Source organism: Rhea pennata, chromosome 3 (assembly GCF_028389875.1).
Source record: "Rhea pennata isolate bPtePen1 chromosome 3, bPtePen1.pri, whole genome shotgun sequence".
Taxonomy (NCBI): Eukaryota; Metazoa; Chordata; class Aves; order Rheiformes; family Rheidae; genus Rhea; species Rhea pennata.
Genome location: NC_084665.1, coordinates 65,434,523 through 65,455,034, shown reverse-complemented (window position 1 = coordinate 65,455,034; position 20,512 = coordinate 65,434,523). Strand labels below are relative to the sequence as shown.

The window sequence follows — 20,512 nt, the reverse complement described above, 5'->3', positions numbered from 1 at the left end:
GCACCTCTTCTATAACTGAAGGCCTCTTATGGATAATGCTTATCTATATCATCCTTGCCCAAGTAATTAAAAAGAGAGTTTAAATATTTCCACTGGCCTCAACTGCAGCCAAGGGCCATATGCTTTTGCAAACAGGCAGATCAGGCACCTAAATGTGCTCATCTCTCTCCTATGCTCAGATATAAGGTGCATAAGAGGAATGCTGAGAAAGAGCAAAGGGTAAGCAAGCATATGAGCATCTGCGTACATACACCAAATTCACAGTTTCTGGAAAAGCTAGGAATTTAATTTTTATTATGTCTGGCTGCTACAGGTTCTTCAGTCTGAAACAGAAGCAACAATCATCAGTCACAGTCTCCTGGGTTATGCACATTAGAGGATTTAGCCATCTGAGACCAGCAGCCTTTGCAGCAGGATGACAGAGATCATCTCTGGTTGGTAGGTAAAAGCAGCTCACTTGCCACAGCAATGACCGGAGCTGTATCTGTTGCATATCTTATTTACCCCATGATAAGAGAGACTTGAGTACTTGACCTTTCCAATCTTTTCCATTAAGATATGTTAATTAAAATTACATTTGCATGAAGTGTATCTCTTTGCAGTACTGTAAGTTTTATGCTTTTAAAAGGTAAAAAGAAAATCAAAACCCATCAAACCAGACCCCTTCCTCCCCCCACAACTTACCTCCAGGCACCTGTTCCATGAATATTTTAATGAAGCCATTCTCACTAAGAGAACCTAAATATTGGACAATATTCTTATGTTTGAGATGCTTATGCAAAGCTATTTCTTCATGTAGAGGCTGGGAGTACCTGGAAAGAAAGGAAAGATGTTATGCAATGTTGAGCTTCAAAAACAAAGTCTTGTGCCTACTATAGTAGTTGAAGTTCTCTGTGAGCGCCTATGAAACACGTGGGACCTCAAATACTGAAGTACTGTGCACAGTAACACAATACTATGTGTTAGATATATTTAACAACAATGGCTAAGCTGTGCATGTACAAAAAATTATTTGAACATAATTATACATAAATAACATTCTATCTAGTAATACATATAATACTGTTTATACACACACACACATTTTACACATGTATGTATATATATAAAAATATATATATAAAGAACAAATACAGGTAGCAAAACAAAACTTGGGGAAAAGGAACTGTTCTCCAGTCCAACTTGAAACTTGAAGAGAATAAACATTTGGGCAAATATTTGGATCCAGACTACTGCCAAAGTAAACCAGTAAACCAGAAAGCCAGCATATAATAATAATCAGCTCAATAATTAAAACAAATTATCATCTAAGTTTCAATTAGTTAAAGTAGGTGAGTTATCTGAAAGCAAAGAGTGGATAGCCAGCAGAGTGAGAAAATAGAAATCTTCATGGGGAGATGTTCCAAAGAACTCAGAACAATTTCATCAAATGTAACTTGGCAAATGTGAAATATTTTTCAGAGATATGTTTCAATAGTGTTTTTGCCAGGAAGGTTTTTGAAGTCCAAATCCTTCCAGTGTGGAACACCACCACTACTCTGTATCTTAGAAGCTGATGTGCTCCCTGGGCCAGTTCTAACTCTCTCCCCTTCCAACCAGGGGTGAGTCACACACACTCCATCATGTCAGTTGCCAGATTTAATATTTTATCTGGCAAAATTTAGACAATATGTTGAGTCTGGTGGATATTTCCACTAAAGCACTAAAACCTGCAGCTAGACTGCTGAAGTAGATGTTGGACACAGACCTCTACTGTCAGTCCAAATGCAAGAAGAAGCTGTAGAGTGCTAAGTGCCAGAAGTCTGGTTACGTAGTCACATTAACTGTTGGGCTAAATCCCTACAAGTCACTCCAACAATAAAACTGCAGTAATGTGATCTATAATAGAGCTAGTATATCTGTACTTCCTCAGTATGAGTGCTAAGGTGCTCATATCATAGAATCATAGAATCAGTAAGGTTGGAAGGGACCTCTGGAGATCATCTAGTCCAACCTCCCCACTCAGCAGGGTCACCTACAGCATGGTAGACAGGGTTGTGTCCAGGCGGGCCTTGAAGGTCTCCAGAGAAGCAGACTCCACAACCTTTCTGGGCAACCTGTGCCCGGGCTCCGTCACTCTCACAGGGAAGAAATTCCCCCTCATGGTCAGGAGGAACTTCCTGGGCTTCAATTTCTGCCCATTGCCTCTTGTCCTGTCACACGGGACAACTGAAAAGAGTTTGTCCCCGTCCCCTTGACACCCTCCCTTCAGGTACTTGTACATATTGATAAGATCCCCCCTCAGTCTTCTCTTCCCCAGGCTGAAGAGGCCCAGCTCTCGCAGCCGTTCCTCATAGGGCAGATGCTCCAGCCCTCTGATCATCTTCGTAGCTCTATGCTGGACTCTCTCCAGTAGCTCCATGTCTCTCTGGACATGATACAGAGGAAATACAAATTGTAACAGCTAACTTGACCTTGCAGCTATTAGCCACCAAAAGAAACAGTTTTACTGCCATCTTCACCTTCATCAGGCTGCTCTCAGCATATCCCTTGCACCAGCATTGCTTGTTCTGAAGAACAAGCTTTTTTTTTTTTTTTTTTTTTTTTTTTTTTTTTTTTTTTAATGCAGGGGGCGGACTTAGCTTTCCACTAATTCAGCTCCAGCAACCAGCTTTCTCTGGAGCCATAAGAGTGCTAGTGCCAGGAATGCAATCTAAGCACTTGGCCAAAGTTACTGGGGAAAAGCACATGGGAGGTCCTGTCCTTTTGGGTCAGGTAGTTATCAGTTCACCTTAACTACAGCATCAGGCTGCAAGTGGAGCCTGAACTCTTAAAAATGTGGCCAAAGAAAGAAAATGCAGGGGCATCTAAATATCTCCTCAGAATATGACTATTACAGAAAACAAATAAAAGAAAGCATCTTTTTAATGAAAAGTGTGCCCTTATAGCGGACAAAGAAAACTTTATAGAAGTTTCTACACAATCTTCTGGCAACATGTAGGATCCAATACAATCATAATAAGTGATGCTGGATAGGTTATGGAAAATATTAGTCCTTTTCCACAAGTGGTGGTTTACTCATAGATCCTCTAGATGAAAATGAGGAGAATAACAGCCATTGTGGTGGACAAGAATATCCTCTTGAAACTGCTGTTTTGAACACTAGCACCTTAAGACAATTGCTATGTAGAGAAGGATAAAAACAGTTTCCTTCCTGATATTAGCAGTAGATTGAGCACTGTGCAAACAAGGACATAGTTATTTCCTCCTACAGAGAAAGTGTGGTATGCTAAAATATGGGACATCCTGTTGATGGAGAAGCTATCCATTAGCTCAGATTACTAAACCAAAAAGCCAAAGAGGCAAAAGAAAACAAGACACTTCGAAACATAGATTCTATTCCTGACTTAAATAATGGTCAAAAACTCACTTTTTGAATCATGCTGATATTCTGCCTGCATTTACTTAATATTTAATTCTTCCTGCTACCAAGCTAAATTCTGTCTATATCAGAAGAGCTTCCTTCATAAAACGTATTTCTTTAGTCATAGATGAAGGAGGGAATTATTTTTCTGTTATCAGTCATGATAATGACTTTATTTCCTATTTTTTCTAACTTTCTGAAAAATCAGCCTAAATTATACTCTTTACAATGTGACAGAGAATCACTTTGAAGATCTAGATACACAAGTTATCTGGTAAGAAACAAACAACTCTTACATCACTTGACCACAAAAATGAAAGGGTTATTGCAGAATTTAAGAATGAGAATAACTTTACAACTAATACAGTGGGTCTGATGTTCAGATTTGCTACCACTTTTATTACAATATTTGTGGAAACCTTTGTATTTGTAATACAAATTCACTGCAAACCTCAACATATACAGTTACTAAGGACATCAACTGTCTGGTCTTTACATAGTAACCCTTATAAATGGGGAAGATCAGTAAGTCTATAAAATGACTCTGCATGAAAAAAGACCGTTCCATATGTTTTATTCTAGTGGTGAGGGTCTTCATAACAAATCATGCATAAACAGAAAAGGAAAATGTCTTTAGTAACAATTCAGGCTCAGAATTTTAATAATTATAGATCATGAATTTGAATAGTTCTCTGAAAACAACTTGCTTGTGCATGTGTGAGAACATAGAGCTTATCACAAGGTATTCAAATGAGATTCTTTATTTCAGCAACATTTGTATTGGAAAGAAGATGCAAAACCTGAAAACTCAATTGTGATCATGACTCACTGCATTTGGTATTTTTCAATAACCTGGATCTGTCTAGATACAAAGATAGAGGAGATCATTTTATACCATAGACAGGTAGTTTATTGCCAGCTTTGTCAGTCAGGTACTTCCTAAACAGCAAACTCGTTAGTCACGTCACTAACAATCAAAGCATGTAACACACAAAATTTAGAATCAGCTGTATTTACTATACCTGCTATCTCTCTCTGGGATTTCTTTAATAGCAATTCTGACTTGATTGCTCAAATCTCGTCCTGCATATACAATGCCGTAAGTTCCTTTTCCCAGAATGACTCGCTCACCATGTTCATCATATTCATAATCATACTGCAAAGTAAACCACAAAGTGAAAGGAATGAAACAGATCTATTCCATCTGACAGTAGGTACACAATTATGGCATCTAAGAGACTTTTTGCTCTCTGTAGACCACGGAGAGGGAGAGGAAGACACTACAAAAGGACAGTTCAGATACTGTACAGACATGTCTGTGTGTCTCCACTAATTATATGGGGAGCACTGGCTTTTGAGGTAGCCATTTCAGGTAAGTGCATACTGCTAAGCTAGCCTTTATATGTTCTATGTAGTTAAATTTACATGTCTTATTCAACAGTGCATGCAATTCTGCTGGCAGGTGCTGTAAAAACAGCTGAAGACGACAGAGGGCACTCTGCATCAAATTGAGAACTTCAGTTTCCACTTCAACACAGAAAGCAAGGTAGCATATGCTTATTTGTTCCAGTTGCTCTCCTGACCTGACCACATCTTCCAAAAACAGTACAACCTCAATTGTGCCAGTGCCAGGTCAGCCAGCTGAGTGTGTCAACAGAGGTCAGTCAGCATTACAGTGTATTAAATACGGCTTCTGCCAAATTTAAATTAACAAATGCATGGAGTTTAAGGCCAGTTGAGATATAGCCATTGGATTATCTCATCTGTACTCTTATTTAACATACACAAGTGATTTCACTCACTCACTCCAGTGTTGAGCCCAATAGCTCATGCCTGGATAAAGCTTTCCCTCCCACTCTCTTTTCTCCCAAATAAAGGCTGATATCTTTTTAATAAAAGATGCAGAGAATCTACTACTTCTTTTACTGGTATGTTTCAATAGTTAATTACTCGCATGGTAAATCATGTCAATCATTTCTAATTTCTTTGGCTTCACTTTCTTATCATTGTTTTTCTTAACTAGATTAGAGAGTCCATTAGCACATAGCAATTTTCCCTGTAAAGATACTTATCCACTGTAATCAAGTCACCCACTGCTTTTCTTTTTTCTAAAATAAACAAATTATGCACCCTCAAGTTTTCATTACAGAGCATTTTTTCCTAGCCCACGAATGGTTTTTGTTTGTCCCATTTCCAATTTCAGATGTATTATAAGATGTCAACTGAAAACTGAGAAACAGCGCTGGATTCCATATTCAACACTGACTCTTTCATTTAGCTCCGGGTGTCATCAGAGCTTTGGGACATCAGGTTTTCATGTGATGGGATATGGACTCCAATATTTTATCTTGTTCCCTGCCACCTAAAAACAAGTCTAAACAGACTGAGTACCACATTGCAATCACTGGCTTTATGTTCACTTTTTAACTATGTGAATGTTCAGATAGAAAAATGAAGGTGAGGTGTTAGTGTGTAAAGGCATATCCATGCAAATTATAATTTAGCTAACATGGGAAACAGCAGCAGAAGCAGGGCAGCCTAGGCTTCAGTGCAAGTTGATGGGCTAAAGATACAAACTCCCAGAAGTACCGACATCCATCGTACGCTTGGTGTTTGCTGTTCATTGCTGTGTTTGCCCACAGATCATAACTAGCCCGGACAAGCCTTCCCATGCTACAATTATATCCTTTTTTGCTGTGCAAACAACTTGTCAGTAATACAGGTTTCCAGTGATACATGAAACAGACAATAAACAGTCTTTAAAATTTAAACAGATGCTAACACTGCCTGACTTCAATGACTGTCAAGAAACTGTAACAAGTGTTATTCTGTAACAAGCAGGACTGTGGAGAATTTCAAAGTTAAGTACCTTTTTAAGCAGTATGCTGACTGAAATATGAGAGATTCAGCTATGCTAGTTATAAGTACTACATGAGGAGAATTAACAAAGAATGATTAATTTACAAACAGTAGAGGATTAAATTTTAAAAAACAACAACATTTGTTTAATTTCTTCCAGTGAAGAGACTAATAATTTCCTCTCTCAAGTAAAACTCTATTATTAAAAGCCCCAAATTATTATTATGCTGAAAAAAGTAAACAATACCTCTAGAGAGTCTCCATCACATTCCCCATCCTCTGTATTCTTCCCTATTTCTTCAGTTATACTATTCACCATGTCAAAAAACCTATTAAAGCAAACAAATACACACTTGAGACTTAGTATGGGGACATCAAGAATAATTCTCTAAATGAATCAAAAGAACAAGCCAAAGAAGGTTTAGATACAATAAGTATGTAGTCAGCTCAACAGCAACTTCTTTGTAGGCAAAATAATAATACTTTCTGTTTACATTTGCAGTTTTCCTACTTATTTTTGTAACATATCGAAAGTGCATATAAATGTCCATCATGAATGAAATTATCCACGGAATTCACGCTTCAAATAGCTATGTACTAGGTAAAATTATCATCCTATACCATTGTTTCTTTATGTCCAATAAAAGGACTGAAACATCATGAAAAGTTCCTGGAAGTCTTGGATGCATTTGGAGAAGACTTGGTGATGCAAGAAAGCTAGTTTCAGTTTTTGAGTGGAGTCTATTTTACAAATCCACAGAAAAATATATATATATATCGCATATAACTTGTCCTCCTTTGAAAGGATGGAAGAATGCATATCTCTTAAGTCTCACATTGCTTTCTAATCTTCTGAGATGTGTTCAGACAGTAAGGGGAATGAGCATGGTCAAAGAACCTATATGAACTAGAAGGGATGAGAGGATAAACTAGGGACTGAACTGGGAGGTTGCTTCAGCTGTTAATAAGGGTACTGCAGTGATTTTTGGTAAAGTTGTTGCCTTTTTAGCAGGAAAGAACATGAAATTCCCCCTCGGAATGCCTTCTGGATTAATTCAAGACCACAGCACTCAATTCTAGGGAGCACAAATGTGGCTTACAACCGTGATACTGCCCTAACTGTGCAACAAACCCTTACCATGTTTCTTGTAGGGATACTGGTACAATTTTGCCTATGTAAACATGACGATAGCTATGTAAAGAAACCAAGTGTGTTTCTCTGTAATTAGAAATCAAATGTTAGCTTATTATTACCCAAAATGTTCCTGGTTCAGAAAATCCATGCATAATTTTAGGAGGCATTTGGATTGTTAAGAACAACAACAACAACAACAAAGTTAAATTTGTAGATGTTTGTTTCTAAAATATGTCTGTACTTGGGCTTTGACCCTTCAGATCTCATGAACCTCTAGGGCAGTATTGGGCTTTCAGGTCGAAGATAATGAGAATCGAGGATGTTCAGATCACCTCTTCCCACAGCTTTGAAACAGTTAGTCCCTGTTGTGCATGCAGACACAATCTGCCCCATCACAGGGGCAGATTATTTATGTTTTATTTATAAGTATTTCTTTATTTATATAAAACAATAACTGTAACACACCTCCTGCAGTGAAGTTCTGTGCAGAAATAGATTTGAAAGTCATCCGAGTTGTGCAGCACATAGAGGAAACAGCACCTTTCTTCAAACTTCGAAATGCTGAAAGAAAAGCCAAGCAGAATGTGTTATTGGGAAGATGCATTTGGGCTTTACCAGCTATGTCAAACTATACACATCAACCTATTTACTGTGAGAGAGAGACAGCTTAAACCTAAGAAGCCATGATCCATTACTTTACCGTAAACTTATTTTCTTGTATTCTCCAAAGCTCACATTCTGCTTGCCCCTAGTTCACACATTGCCAAAGGGAAAGTAGGAGCAAGTTCCTACTTAGAATAAGGTCCTTAAATTCCACTTAATATTGTCATTACTGGGCTCCTCAAAGAAAATATCAAACCCTATCTGAATGAGCTCTTTCTGCAAATTTGTCATTCAGCATCATGCGTCAAGTTGATTCAGTAAATTGATTGCTAATATACTAGAACAGAAAAAAAAAAGCTGGCTAGAGGTATTGTAAGGGAGTAATAAAATATTTGAGAAAATGACAAATTAAGTCTCCTTATTAATATTCTTAAGATATTGGATAAAATCTATGGTCCTAATGAAATCAACTGACTTTAGCTCCATCATGGTTTTAATCCATCAAGAGAACAATAAAGCACAACACTATTCTATGATGTGCCAAAGGCTTTATGAGCAGATAGAGTTGATTAATGCAGAAGCATTTCTTTAGATTTCAGGAAATACTTGTAATTTTCATCCTTTGATAAGTGTCTATAGTTATTTGATCATTGTCTCTTTTTATGGCTTCTGAACTGTAGATCCCTTGTGATAACTTTTGACAAGCAAATGGCTCTTTGGTAAGTTGGGGTCTTTATATAACACACATTCTAAATATGCATTTCATAAAGCTACTTACAAAAAGAGTGAGCCTCATTAATAAGAACATAGTTATTTAGGTTTCGTAACTCATTTATTTTTATGTCAGAAAAACCTCATATGTGCTAAGTGAGGTACGTATCTGGGAAGACAGTCACTGCCTCCAGCTCACAAATTAACTTTTAGTCCACTAGGATTACAAACATATAGGTGAACTCTCCAGAGACCTGCTGATATTAACAGTTACTCATTCTTTTAAAGTTCCATGTGATTTTAAATACTTTACTAACCTGACAGGCACAGAAACCAGCTACTGAGACAGTAGTGAATAAAAGGGTAAGAATGTGGGGTATACTCAGAGGTCAGGCAAATCCATAAATATTTAAAGCCTTTAAGAGAATGTTTACATTTGCTTATATGTTCTTTCCTCCCTGAAAAAGTCATTAAAGTAAAAAAAAAAAAAAAAAAAAAAAAAAAGAAAAAAGAAAGAAAGAGAGACTAAAAATACCAACTTACAAAAAGAAGCTTCGTAATTTGCTCAGGAAATGCCTCATTTTGAGAGTTACTGAGCATGTGTACTACCCACCGGCTTCTACAACAGCAGAAGGGGAGCTGAATTTGCAAAACTGAGAAGTCAAGCAGGGAAGGACAATGCTGTGTGGCCTTGTGCCCAGCTCCTGTGTGCACCCAGAACTCCTGCTTGTCAGTGACAAGTACTGCAAATGCTGTAAGTATTGTTTACCAATAATTCTCAACAAAGTAACAGATAAAGCAGTTAAGCATTGGTATCAAGCACAGAGAAGTAAATTCAATGAATCTTTATTTTCTAAAAGTGGAGACAAGGTTATAGTTAGAATTAAGCAGTGTGACAAGGTTCCAAATTCCATGAATGTCAGAGAAGACGAGAAGAGAACTTGAGATGGAACACGAACATCCTTGTGGTTAATCCTTAAACTATGAAGAAAATTGAATGTAGGTCTGAATCCAATTTTATTGCTGTTTCTAACACTACCTTTATCAGCATGATCTGTGGGGCACTTTCCCATGGAAACAACACAAGTAGCTGTTATTTTGTAATTCAAGGCTCCTTTTGGATACCAGTAGTATTTAGTATTCCACTTGCAGTCCAGCAACTTTAGTTTGCTTTTTTTTTTTTTTTTAATAAAGATTGTATCCTCCTGCTCATATGACCTCAGCCCTACAGAACACTAGGGAGTTTTTTAAATAACCTGAGAAAGCACCTTGGGTAGCAGCTATGTTCCAAAAGCTTTGATGAAGCATTTAAGACTAACAGTACTTTTTGGCTTAATTCAATAATATACATTTGTGTTCGTGAGGGTGAGAAGGCATATGACAAAAGCAGAGTTATTTACGTTACAGCACAAACCACTAATCAACGAGTTTGCTAAATCAAACCTGGTTATCATGACTTCCTGCATATAGAGTGTGATTCAGCACTCTGTTCAGAGTTGCTTATTATTTTTCAGATCCCTTTGCAGTTCTTGAGAGCTAAACTCTATTACTCATGAAAATAAGATGCTGATTACATTGGCTCATGAGGAACACACCGAACAAGTGTCCTCTCAATCATTTCCTTGAAGTATTTAGCAAAAACATTAGTCATTCCAATGCTAGATGTCTCTTCAGCCCTGCTGCCAAGAGATTCTGTATGTAACACAGTAAATATTTACGGAGGCCTTTGTTGAAAAAGTCTCCAAATCATGTACAAAGATCTGCCCTGTACATTAAGGCTGTACCTCTACAGCTGGCTCTTACTAACCTACAAAGGGTGAGAAGCCTCATTAAGCTGGAAATTCCCCCTTCCTAGACAGCTTGAAGAGCTTCAAAAGAGCCAAAAATAGTCTGGATACAAAAAGAGATTAGAAGTAGGCCTGGTTCTGAAGCATGTCCTATGCCAAAGACTATCTGGCTTTATAAAACTAATTAAAAGTTGAAAGATGTTGGAAAGGGAATGATCAGAAACTTGTATACATTAGAAAAACAGGCTTATTCAGTTTTATAATTGCATAACACAAAGATTTTCCCCCTGTAGTTCTTCATGGAAGCAACCACTGAGCTTTCTAAGAATTCATAGTGATTCTTGGCTCTACTGATTCCTTCTAAAGTTTTCCATGTCATTTTGCACATCTGTCTACATGAACACAGACTAGAATTTTAACTGACAAATTAAATGACAATTGAAAATTCAAATAACAAACACAGGAGGATATATAGAAAACACTAGTGACTACACAATGGCTTAATAATGACAAAAAGATCAGAACGAGGCAAAAAATTATATACAGTGTGTATATGAGTGTTTGCAAAAAACCCATATATACACACAAAAACATACTGTAACTAAAATCCAAACCAGACTGAACTAAGTGTATCACAGCAAATTTTGTTTAAAATAAGCTGAATCCCACAGGAATGAATCTCTGTCTATTGATAGTTTGGTTTTTTTGAAGTTACTTTTTGGAAGGAAAAAGAATCATCCATCTGTGCAAAAATGTACTGCAGACATAGCAACAGCTTTGTGTGTGTGGAACAGTTATTATTAGAACAGAGCAATGACTATTTAAAAAAAAAGCTAAAGAAATACACTAAATGCAAACACCAAAGTGAAAGTCACTGGATGCCAAAGTGCAGATAACTCCTAGAAAAACAAGTAAGACTAAGACAAAGAATTGGTCTGAACAGTCCACAGAAGACTACTTTCTTAGTATCAGTAGGCACAAACAGTATACACTTACGTTCAACCTCAGCATGTTAGCTAGACCCATTGGCTCTGATTCTGCTGTTCTCTATTCACAATATGGTGCAAATTCTTGATTTAAAACAAACATAACAACCCTCCAAACCCAACCACCTCCACCGAAGAATTCTTCATAGTAGATAGAAAACTCTCTGCTGAAATCAAGTAAAAAGATGGCCAAATTTCCTCCTTTGTCAACACCTGACAGGTCCCTCCCAAAGAGAGAAATGTGAAGAGAAGATAGCACGCCTTGAACATGTAACATCATTCTCTTCTAATCCAGTCAAGTTGTTCTTGCAGGTATCATTTCTGAACCTACTCTTTATTAATCCATGTTAACCTGCTCCACGTGAGTCTTTGTGATGGTTTTTTTAAAAATATATTTTTCTATTGACCTCCTTTTCTGCCCCCTCAAACAATCTTTCTTTTCATTTTGTGGCCAATCCACCACTCTGCCACATCGGCCATCACTCGCCAATAGACATCTATCAACTATCCATAGATAATATCTCTTCCTCAGGGGCCCGCTCTGACACTGTTCTGCTGCCATATCTGTACAAAAACAAAATAAAAAAAGGCCACACACAAAACATAACAACGAGTAAGCAACAAGAATACTGCAAGACACAAAACACCACCACCTCGCCAGTTCCTCATGTTTTCACTGTCTGCATCCACTTGTCACTTCTGGGCTTATATATTCTGAACATCAAGCATTTGGGACAAGAACTGCCTCTTTGCGTTTATGAGTTTTCCAGTATTTCAGAATCTCAAACATGTGACTGCAGCTCCTGGGTACAGCATAAAACTCAAGTAAGATGGCATAAGATGTAAGCAGTTACTTTAATTCCCATGTTACTTAGCATAAAGTCAGTGACTACCACCATCAAGAAAAATAATAGTGCTTTAACTTAACATGATATTTGCTAATTTTTACACAATAGACTTTGTCCAGAGTCTATGACAGAATAGGACTCTTTGGGTTTTACTTATATCAAGGCATCTGTGCAAGTACCTGCAATACTCTAATTCGATTTTGTGCTTTTTATTCCACCAAGGCCCACAGTATTAGCTCAGCATAACACTCATTCAGTTACTCTTTTCATCTCAAAACATGAAAGAGAAACTTACCTTACTCCCCTGATAGAAGCAGCACTGAAGTTCCACTCATGAATACCTTTCTGTAACACACAGAAGAAAACAAACATTCCTTTTTAAAATGAAGAGCCAGTAGGCATATCTTTTAACCCAGAACTCAAGATAAACACTTCAGTTGTAACAGTCTATGACCGTGAAACAATCACTCTTCAGGGCATTTTTTCAGCCAAAACCAATGTGGCACAAGTTCTAGATAAAAATTTGGGGTCTGCTTGTTTCTTCACCATATCCTCCGCAAACACGGTGCACTTTTTTGAAGCTATGGAAAATCAGCAGAGCAGAAGGGCTGCCACATAGACTGTCCTGGGTGCTGAAATCAAGGTCATGTGCAATCCTCCAGAAAAAGGGAGAGAAAACTCCATCTCTAGGAATAACAGAGTCCGCTCTACAAGCTCAGGCTCCTTAGGATGTGGGAAGAACAAGCTGAGAGAGATAGAAATCAGGAATTATGATGCTGGAGTGCAAGGTGGCAAGTTCCTGAAAAGTCGGCAGAATTGCTTGGGGAAGGAGTAAACCTAAAGACAGACTGTCTAGGGAAACAGAAGAATAGAATACTTCCCCAGAAATACAGAAGATAGCAGTGAGCCTGTACCAAAGCCCTCAAAGCCGCTGGACTGGTAAACCAGCCTGGAAGAAAGACTAAGGACCTGGCTGGAAGAAAGACAAAAACACAAAGAACCAGACATCATTTATTTTCAGATCTTTTTAAATTTAAATCAACCACACAGCAGAACTGATCTCTCTTTACAGACAGCATTATTGCTCTAAGATTAAGTTCTAATAAAACTTCAGTAATCAGAAGCTTTTTGTATCTTTTGTGTAAACACACTTCTTTCAGGGAAGTTAGAATGACATCACCTCAAAGTTGCAGAAACCTTTACAACATAAAGGCACGGTGTCAGCCACAAATGTAACCAAACGTATCCCAAAAGAAGATATGAAGCTGAGTGCCTTCTAATATATTCAATGAATAGTGAGATATATAGAAGTCATAACAGATACACTGCCAAAATAGTTGCACTATGTGCAACAAATTATAGAGAAAAATATTTTCTTACCTACAATATTTTTCTGTAAGGCTTCAACTTCTCCTCTATAACTCTTTCTTTGCTGTTCAAATTGCATTAAAGGTTGTGATGCTAATAAAACACCTAACACCATGTGCCAGACTTATATGCAGTTTTCTTTCTTGAAATACAAACTTCACATGATTGTAACTGTAAAGTACAATTATTAAGTGAAGTGTCTAGTACTTCTCCAGTGTAAAATGGGGGGGGTGGGGATTCCAATGGGGGTAAGGAACAGGGACGGAAAGTAGGCAGAGATGAAGAGAAGGTGGAACTGCATCTTGAAATTGAAGTACCAAATGATGTTAGTATGAAGTGTTTGTAAAACTACTATTTTGAGTTGCCTGCTTCTCTTGCATAAAGATCACCATCTCAATCCCTCTGCTAGTAAGGAGAGCATATCTGCAGTGTCTTTTATGCCTCTCTCCACATACAAACTCTGCCACCTTTCAATTTTCCATGCTTGGAAACTTTCTTCAGTGCTTTGCTATTGGTACCTGTCCAACTCCCACTACTGTCAATTATCTAAAATTTAAGTCTAAACCAAGCACCCTGACATGCAGAACTGTTCAAAAAGCATAAGAAGCCTAAGTATTGTGGGTTTTACCTGTCATTTACATACAACTAGTCTCTCTCAAAGTCATACATTTTTCATTTACCACATCATGTTCTCAGGCAATGAAATAACACAAAACCTATGTCCCTCATGATCTTGCCAAGTTTTGAATACATTGGAGTAAACATATCAGGCATGCTATCCAAATTCAGCATCTGTTCTTTGGTTAGGCAAAAAAAAACCCAACCACTCAAAACAAAACTCAAAATGGATTCAGATGCCAACATGAGACAGAGACAGGCTGTTCTGTTTCAAACTTGCAGACAGCACTGCTGCATTCCTCTAAACCTACAAGGAAAAAATGGCTAAAACAGGGAACTGCAAGGCAACATGATGTGCATACTAAAAACCATAATGCTGTCTGACTTTTGTATACATGTATCCACGTTAAACTTCATATTATGAAAGGCACAAAGATTCAGATATGTTGCTAAAAAAGACACAGAAAAGGACACATATTTTTCCTGGCATTGACTATCAACCCCCTAGTCATTAAAACGTTACTGGTTTCAGACTCCACTGTTTGAGTTCCATTTTGCATCTGAAGCAGAAATTCAGTTTGTGCACAAAAAAAGAAACACCCTGCACAAACCTCGTAACAAATAATTTTTATTCTTAGAGCACTGAATCACAGAATCACAGAAACACAGAATAGTTGAGGTTGGAAGGGGAGTCTGGAAATCATCTAATCTAACCCCCTTGCTCAAGCAGGGTCACATAGATCACATTGCACAGGATCATGTCCAGGCGGCTTTGAATATCTCCAGAGAAGAAGACTGTGCCACCTCTTCGGGCAATCTAGTCCAGTGCTCTGTCACTCTCACAGTAAAGAAGTTCTTTCTCATATTCAGGTGGAACTTCCTGTGTCCCAGTTTGTGCCCATTGCCTGATGTCCTGTTGCTTGGCACCACTGAAAAGAGTCTAGCCCCATCCTCTTGACATCCCCTCTTAAGGTATTTGCGTACACTGATAAGATCCCCTCTCAGTCTTCTCTCCTCCAGGGTGAAGAGGCCCAGCTCTCACAGCCTTCCTTCATAAGAGATGCTCCAGCCCTCTGATCATCTTCATAGCCCTACGCTGGACTCTCTCCAGTAGCTCCATGTCTCTCTTGTAGTGGGGAGCCCAGAACTGGACACAGTAGTCGAGATGAGGCCTCCCCAGGGCTGAGGAGAGGGGCAGGATCACCTCCCTCCACCTGCTGGCAGCACTCTTCCTAATGCAGCCCAGGAGACCACTGGCCACAAGGGCACATTGCTGGCTCATGGTTAACTTGTCGTCCACCAGCACTCCCAGGTCCTTCTCTGCACAGCTGCTCTCCAGCAGGTCAGTCCCCAGCCTGTACTGCTGCATGGTGTTAATCCTCCCTACGTGCAGGACCCTGCACTTGCCTTTGTTGAACTGTGTAAGGTTCCTCTCCCCACAACCTGTCCAGGTCTCTCCGAATGGCAGCACAGCCCTCAGGTGTGTCAGCCACTCCTCCCAGTTTGGTATCATCAGCAAACTTGCTGAGGGTGCATTCTGTCCCTTCATCCAGGTCATTGATGAAGATGTTGAGTAAGACTGGTCCCAGGACCACTAGCTATAGGCCTCCAACTAGACTCTGCACCACTGAGCACAACCCTCCAAGCTCTGCCTTTCAGCCAGTTCTCAATCCACCTCACTGGCCACTCACCTAACCCATGCTTCCTGAGCTTGCTTAGGAGGATGCCATGGGAGACAGTGTTGGAAGCCTTCCAGAAGTTAAGGTAGACTACATCCACTGCTCTCCCCCCATCTACCCAGCCAGTCAGTCCATCAGATGTCTTGGCATCCCTTGCCAGATTTAATTACAAATGGACCTTAGCCTTCCTCGTCACATTTCTTCATACTTTGACAGCATTCTTATACTGTCAGAATTTGCAGGGATGTGATGGGGAAGGCTAAGGCCCTTTTGGAATTAAATCTGACTGACTTAATTTTGACTGATGCAATCAATCACTGACTTAATTTTGGAAAATAACTATAGGTAAATACATTAATTTATGTGCCAACATGAACTGGAATCTGAGAGCTGGTACAGCTCTGACAGATCTATAGCAGGTAGATTAAAACTAGGTAGTTGAAGAAGTTTCCATTCCCAGCTGCCTATCTTGTCCTTGCAAGGACAGCTGGTCTGTGCTTGTTATGGTAGTTTTCAGCCTTGCATATTATGAAGAAACAGAGTATTTCTCACTTGGGCTGAAAGGTAATACACATATTTCCTTCAGAAAAATCTCTTACCAAAGACAGATACTGCACTGGTTATATTTAACTCAAAACATCAGTTCCCTAACACTAAGAGAAATCAGGATTCTCCTATGATAAACTTCAGAGAGGAAAAGGAACTATTTAACATGAGCACATTCACACAAGGACAAACTAGTATGAAATGGCTATGAACAAATTCAAACAGAAAGTTACAAGATTTAATGCAACATTCTTCACCAGCAGTTTGCCACTCCAGACTCCTCTAGGAGAAGCACAGTGACATTCTGGAACCACTTTCCAACACGGTTGTTTGTGAAAGCTAACAAGCATTCAGACAGAGCTTATGTTATGTGAAATATTATATGGTGAGTGTGTCTGCAACAGAGGGGAACAGGACTCAGTAGCCCTGAAAATCCATTCCTATGCCCCTTCTTATACAATAGATAAGCCATTTAACAGAATGGAACAGATGGTTGAGAGACAGACTACTATATCTGGAAAACAAAATAAAATAATAAAAAAAACAAGCATAAATAACTCATTTTCTTAGCTTCTTCTCACAGGCTGAGCCTATCTGTAAAAATATCAGTTAGAATAAACTACAGATCAACAGAAATTCATTGATTTAGGCAAACATTTCAGTTTTACAAACTAAACATGCTATTTCAGCCACTGTCCATTTACATTGTCTCATTAACAATAAAAATTCCAAAAAGAATTGCCTCACATATTCTACATACAAAAACATTTCCTCTTTAAAACAACTCAAGTACATAAGCTAAAGAATGAACTATCTGAAAAATAGGTTTTCGCAGTCCAATCTTGCAAGCAAACAAAATGTTGCCAAGAATAATGAACAGTGCTAGTTCTTAGAAATAAAGCCATCACCAGTGTTCTGCCCCCAACCGACCTGTCTTCCACTCGTTCTTCATATTCTCCTCCCATAGTTCCATGCTCCCTTCTTTGAGGTTTTCAGATGTCCTCCCTATCTGCATTCTTACCAACATTTTGCTTCTTAAGCATTTCAAAATGCAATAACCCTTCAATATTTTCCTCTCCCCTTTTATCTTCAGATTTTCTAAGCTCCTTTCCAAATACGTCTGCGTATCTCACACCTTGACACATGGGCTTCCCAGTTTTGTTGAGTTCTAGATCTTCTAAGTTTCTATACATCCATCTGCCAAATATTTCCTCTTTGGTGCTTCATTAATCCACTGCTATTTCAATACACCGACTTTTAGTACTTAAAGAAGCCTTTACCACAGATAACAAGCAATACTGCAGGTACAAAAGAGGATTTTTTTAAAATGATGTAAAAATCCATTAAACATGACAATCAAAGAAATATCTTTATGTATGTTACTAAAACACTTTCTCCTTTGCAGAATCCATCACTAGATATGACTGTTTGCATGTTATATGCCTTATGTGACAAGCATACTTTTTTTTTGTTTTGCATAATTTAAGTTACAGCTGCAGAAACATGATGGTATACCTTGTCATCGGGCAGCACATGCCAGATAGATACAGTCTTCTCCTCAGCTTCACTGTTGATGGAGAGATATGAAGGCTGATAGATTTTTGTTGGTTCTAATATTAAAACCTTGTACAAGAAAATAATTTTTAAGAGTTAGTGCAAGATGAATGAAATTTATAAAGCAATAAAATCATTAAAAACTATTCCTATAGTCATACCATATCAGGAACCACAAAGAAAACACAATGAACAATAAAACCTCAGGTACTGGGCTAGTTACATGTTGCTCACATTAACTTAAAAAAAAATGCCAATTTTAATTTAGTTTTTATGTGAGTCTACTGTGTATCACTCAGTGACACATATACTAATTTTTCTAAATGATTTCTCTGACTACTACTAGAAATCTTCAAGATCTTTCTGTCACAAGTCATTCCTTCAAAATGTCATTTAAGAATGTCTATCCATGTGAACTGGAGTCAGGGTGGGCCTTTATTATCTCATTGTAGAAGCATATTTAGGTAGCTCAAAAAAATCACATCATTCTAGAGATAGAATTAACTGCTTCTGAGATAGACCACTGTGAACTGTAGAAGTTAGATTAAATGACTTTCTTAAAATCCACCACTGCAAGAAGCTCAAGCTGACAACCAAAGATTATAAAAAATTTCTGGAAATAAATGAAATAAAATCTAGAATAATCATGTAAAAGAGATGGGATGCAATGCAGAAAGATTTGATCTAATATAGCCTCTTCTTAGTAAATGAAGCCAATCTGCTACTTTAATAATGTTCTGCCAGAATTACTTACAGATCCATTCCCTTAAAAGGAAAATATCAGCAAAGTCTGGCCATTTGAAGAAATGTGGCTTCTCATTAAAACTTAACTTTTCTTTTCTTATCTGTTTTCAATCCTTAAAATCTGATGTCTAAAGTTCCAGATCTGTATTGCCTTTGTAGAAGGCATTCTCATTTTCAGAACATGAAGTATTGGTACTAGTTCAAGAAAAAGTTACTCTATCTTCCGCTGCACCATTTATAGGAAGATTTCTGACCATCAAAATTAAGATTGGTGAACAACCTGATTATCTCCTTCCTTTCTTTTTTCCCTTCCCTCTCCCAATGAAAGCCCCAATCAAACACCGTCTCCAAAATATCCAAGATGCATAATCTATTTATTTGATAATTTTGTTCCTACCAAACTGATTTCTGCAGTTTAAAAAACGTCTTTAGGAAATAATGATTGACTGGGGCAACCTGGTCTACAAGAAGCTGATTTATGAATAAGCTGCTTGCACTGTGGGTGCCACCAGAAATTCCCTTGTCACTTTAAAAAAATACATAAACACCACAACAGAAACTCTGGGAAAGAGCCAGTAGCCAGAAATCTAAGCCATGCCAGCTCCTACAGAGTAAATGACCATGGGTACACACTTTGCAGCTGATGGAAGTGCAACGCCAAATTCTGAGAAGTGCTCAGTAAATGGCCTTTAACTTTGTAAACAGACTTTGACCAGTGAGATTTCAGAAGTGCTTCCCTGGATCTCTAGACATTTAAATACTTTCAAAATATGGTTTAGATCATGTCACAAACTAGGGTGTAGTGTGTTATTTCTTCCTCTAATGATTACAAAGAGGACAATGATACTGAAGTTACCAGCTAAGAGTGCAACTGACAGCTCAGCTGGTATTGAGGACTAGGGCAAGTCCCTACTGTCACACTTTGAGAACAACTCATGCCAAGGATTCTGCAAAAAACTTCTTTTAAAATAAGTTATTTTTAAGTATTTGGGAGAAGGGAAGGAAGAAAATCACTATATTTCATTTTGTTGGCTTGCTGAATGGTGTGATTTTCCTTCCAAATACAGAGCAAATCATGTGCACAAATACAGTTTTGTAAAATAAGAGATCATATATCTCTGTCTGTAATACCAGAAATTTCCTGTACAATATAATCGAATTATGTGGTCACTGGGTTTATCTTTTGGCCCACACTATCTCAATGACCCGTTTGTTTCTTGATATTAATAAAAATCCAAATCATTTGGCTTGGAAAGTTCTGTATGCCTGAGCCTATTTTAAGTATTTAATTGCAACATTTCACCATCAAAAATCTAAAAATGACATGGTTTCCCTTTTACAAGACCCAGAGGATTCGAAATATTTTCTATCTCACTTCTCTCCAAAACTTTAGGCCCATTCTTTTCAGAGAAGCAGAACGAAGCTCCCTAGAGTCTCATGCTGTTTTGACTTTACTGCTTCAAGCTGTTACTGTTCAACACTACAGTCTTTCTTAGGTTTACTACTCCACCTACACAGAGCCCAAAACATAGAAGCCAAAAGAACTGTACAAAACAGCCAACATGTACTTCAAGTATTTGGAGGGCAACAATGACTACTATTTAAAACACTAAATGCTGTATTTGTTAGTGATTACAGAAAAAAAAGAGTATGCAAAACATTATTTCCCCT

At 38.0% G+C, this 20,512-nt stretch overlaps 1 protein-coding gene across 1 annotated transcript in view; it reads right to left on the bottom strand.

Annotated features, from left to right (window-relative positions):
* The window catches only part of MAP3K5 (mitogen-activated protein kinase kinase kinase 5), a 109,422-nt gene that overhangs the window by 18,631 nt on the left and 70,279 nt on the right, over positions 1 to 20,512 (bottom strand). The window contains exons 11-16 of the mRNA XM_062572493.1: positions 18,059 to 18,166; positions 12,628 to 12,677; positions 7,863 to 7,958; positions 6,510 to 6,591; positions 4,426 to 4,559; positions 685 to 812 (exon numbers count right to left, since the gene is read on the bottom strand). Coding sequence (XP_062428477.1) covers positions 685 to 812; positions 4,426 to 4,559; positions 6,510 to 6,591; positions 7,863 to 7,958; positions 12,628 to 12,677; positions 18,059 to 18,166 — 598 coding nt within the window. The remainder of the gene's footprint in view (positions 1 to 684; positions 813 to 4,425; positions 4,560 to 6,509; positions 6,592 to 7,862; positions 7,959 to 12,627; positions 12,678 to 18,058; positions 18,167 to 20,512) is intronic.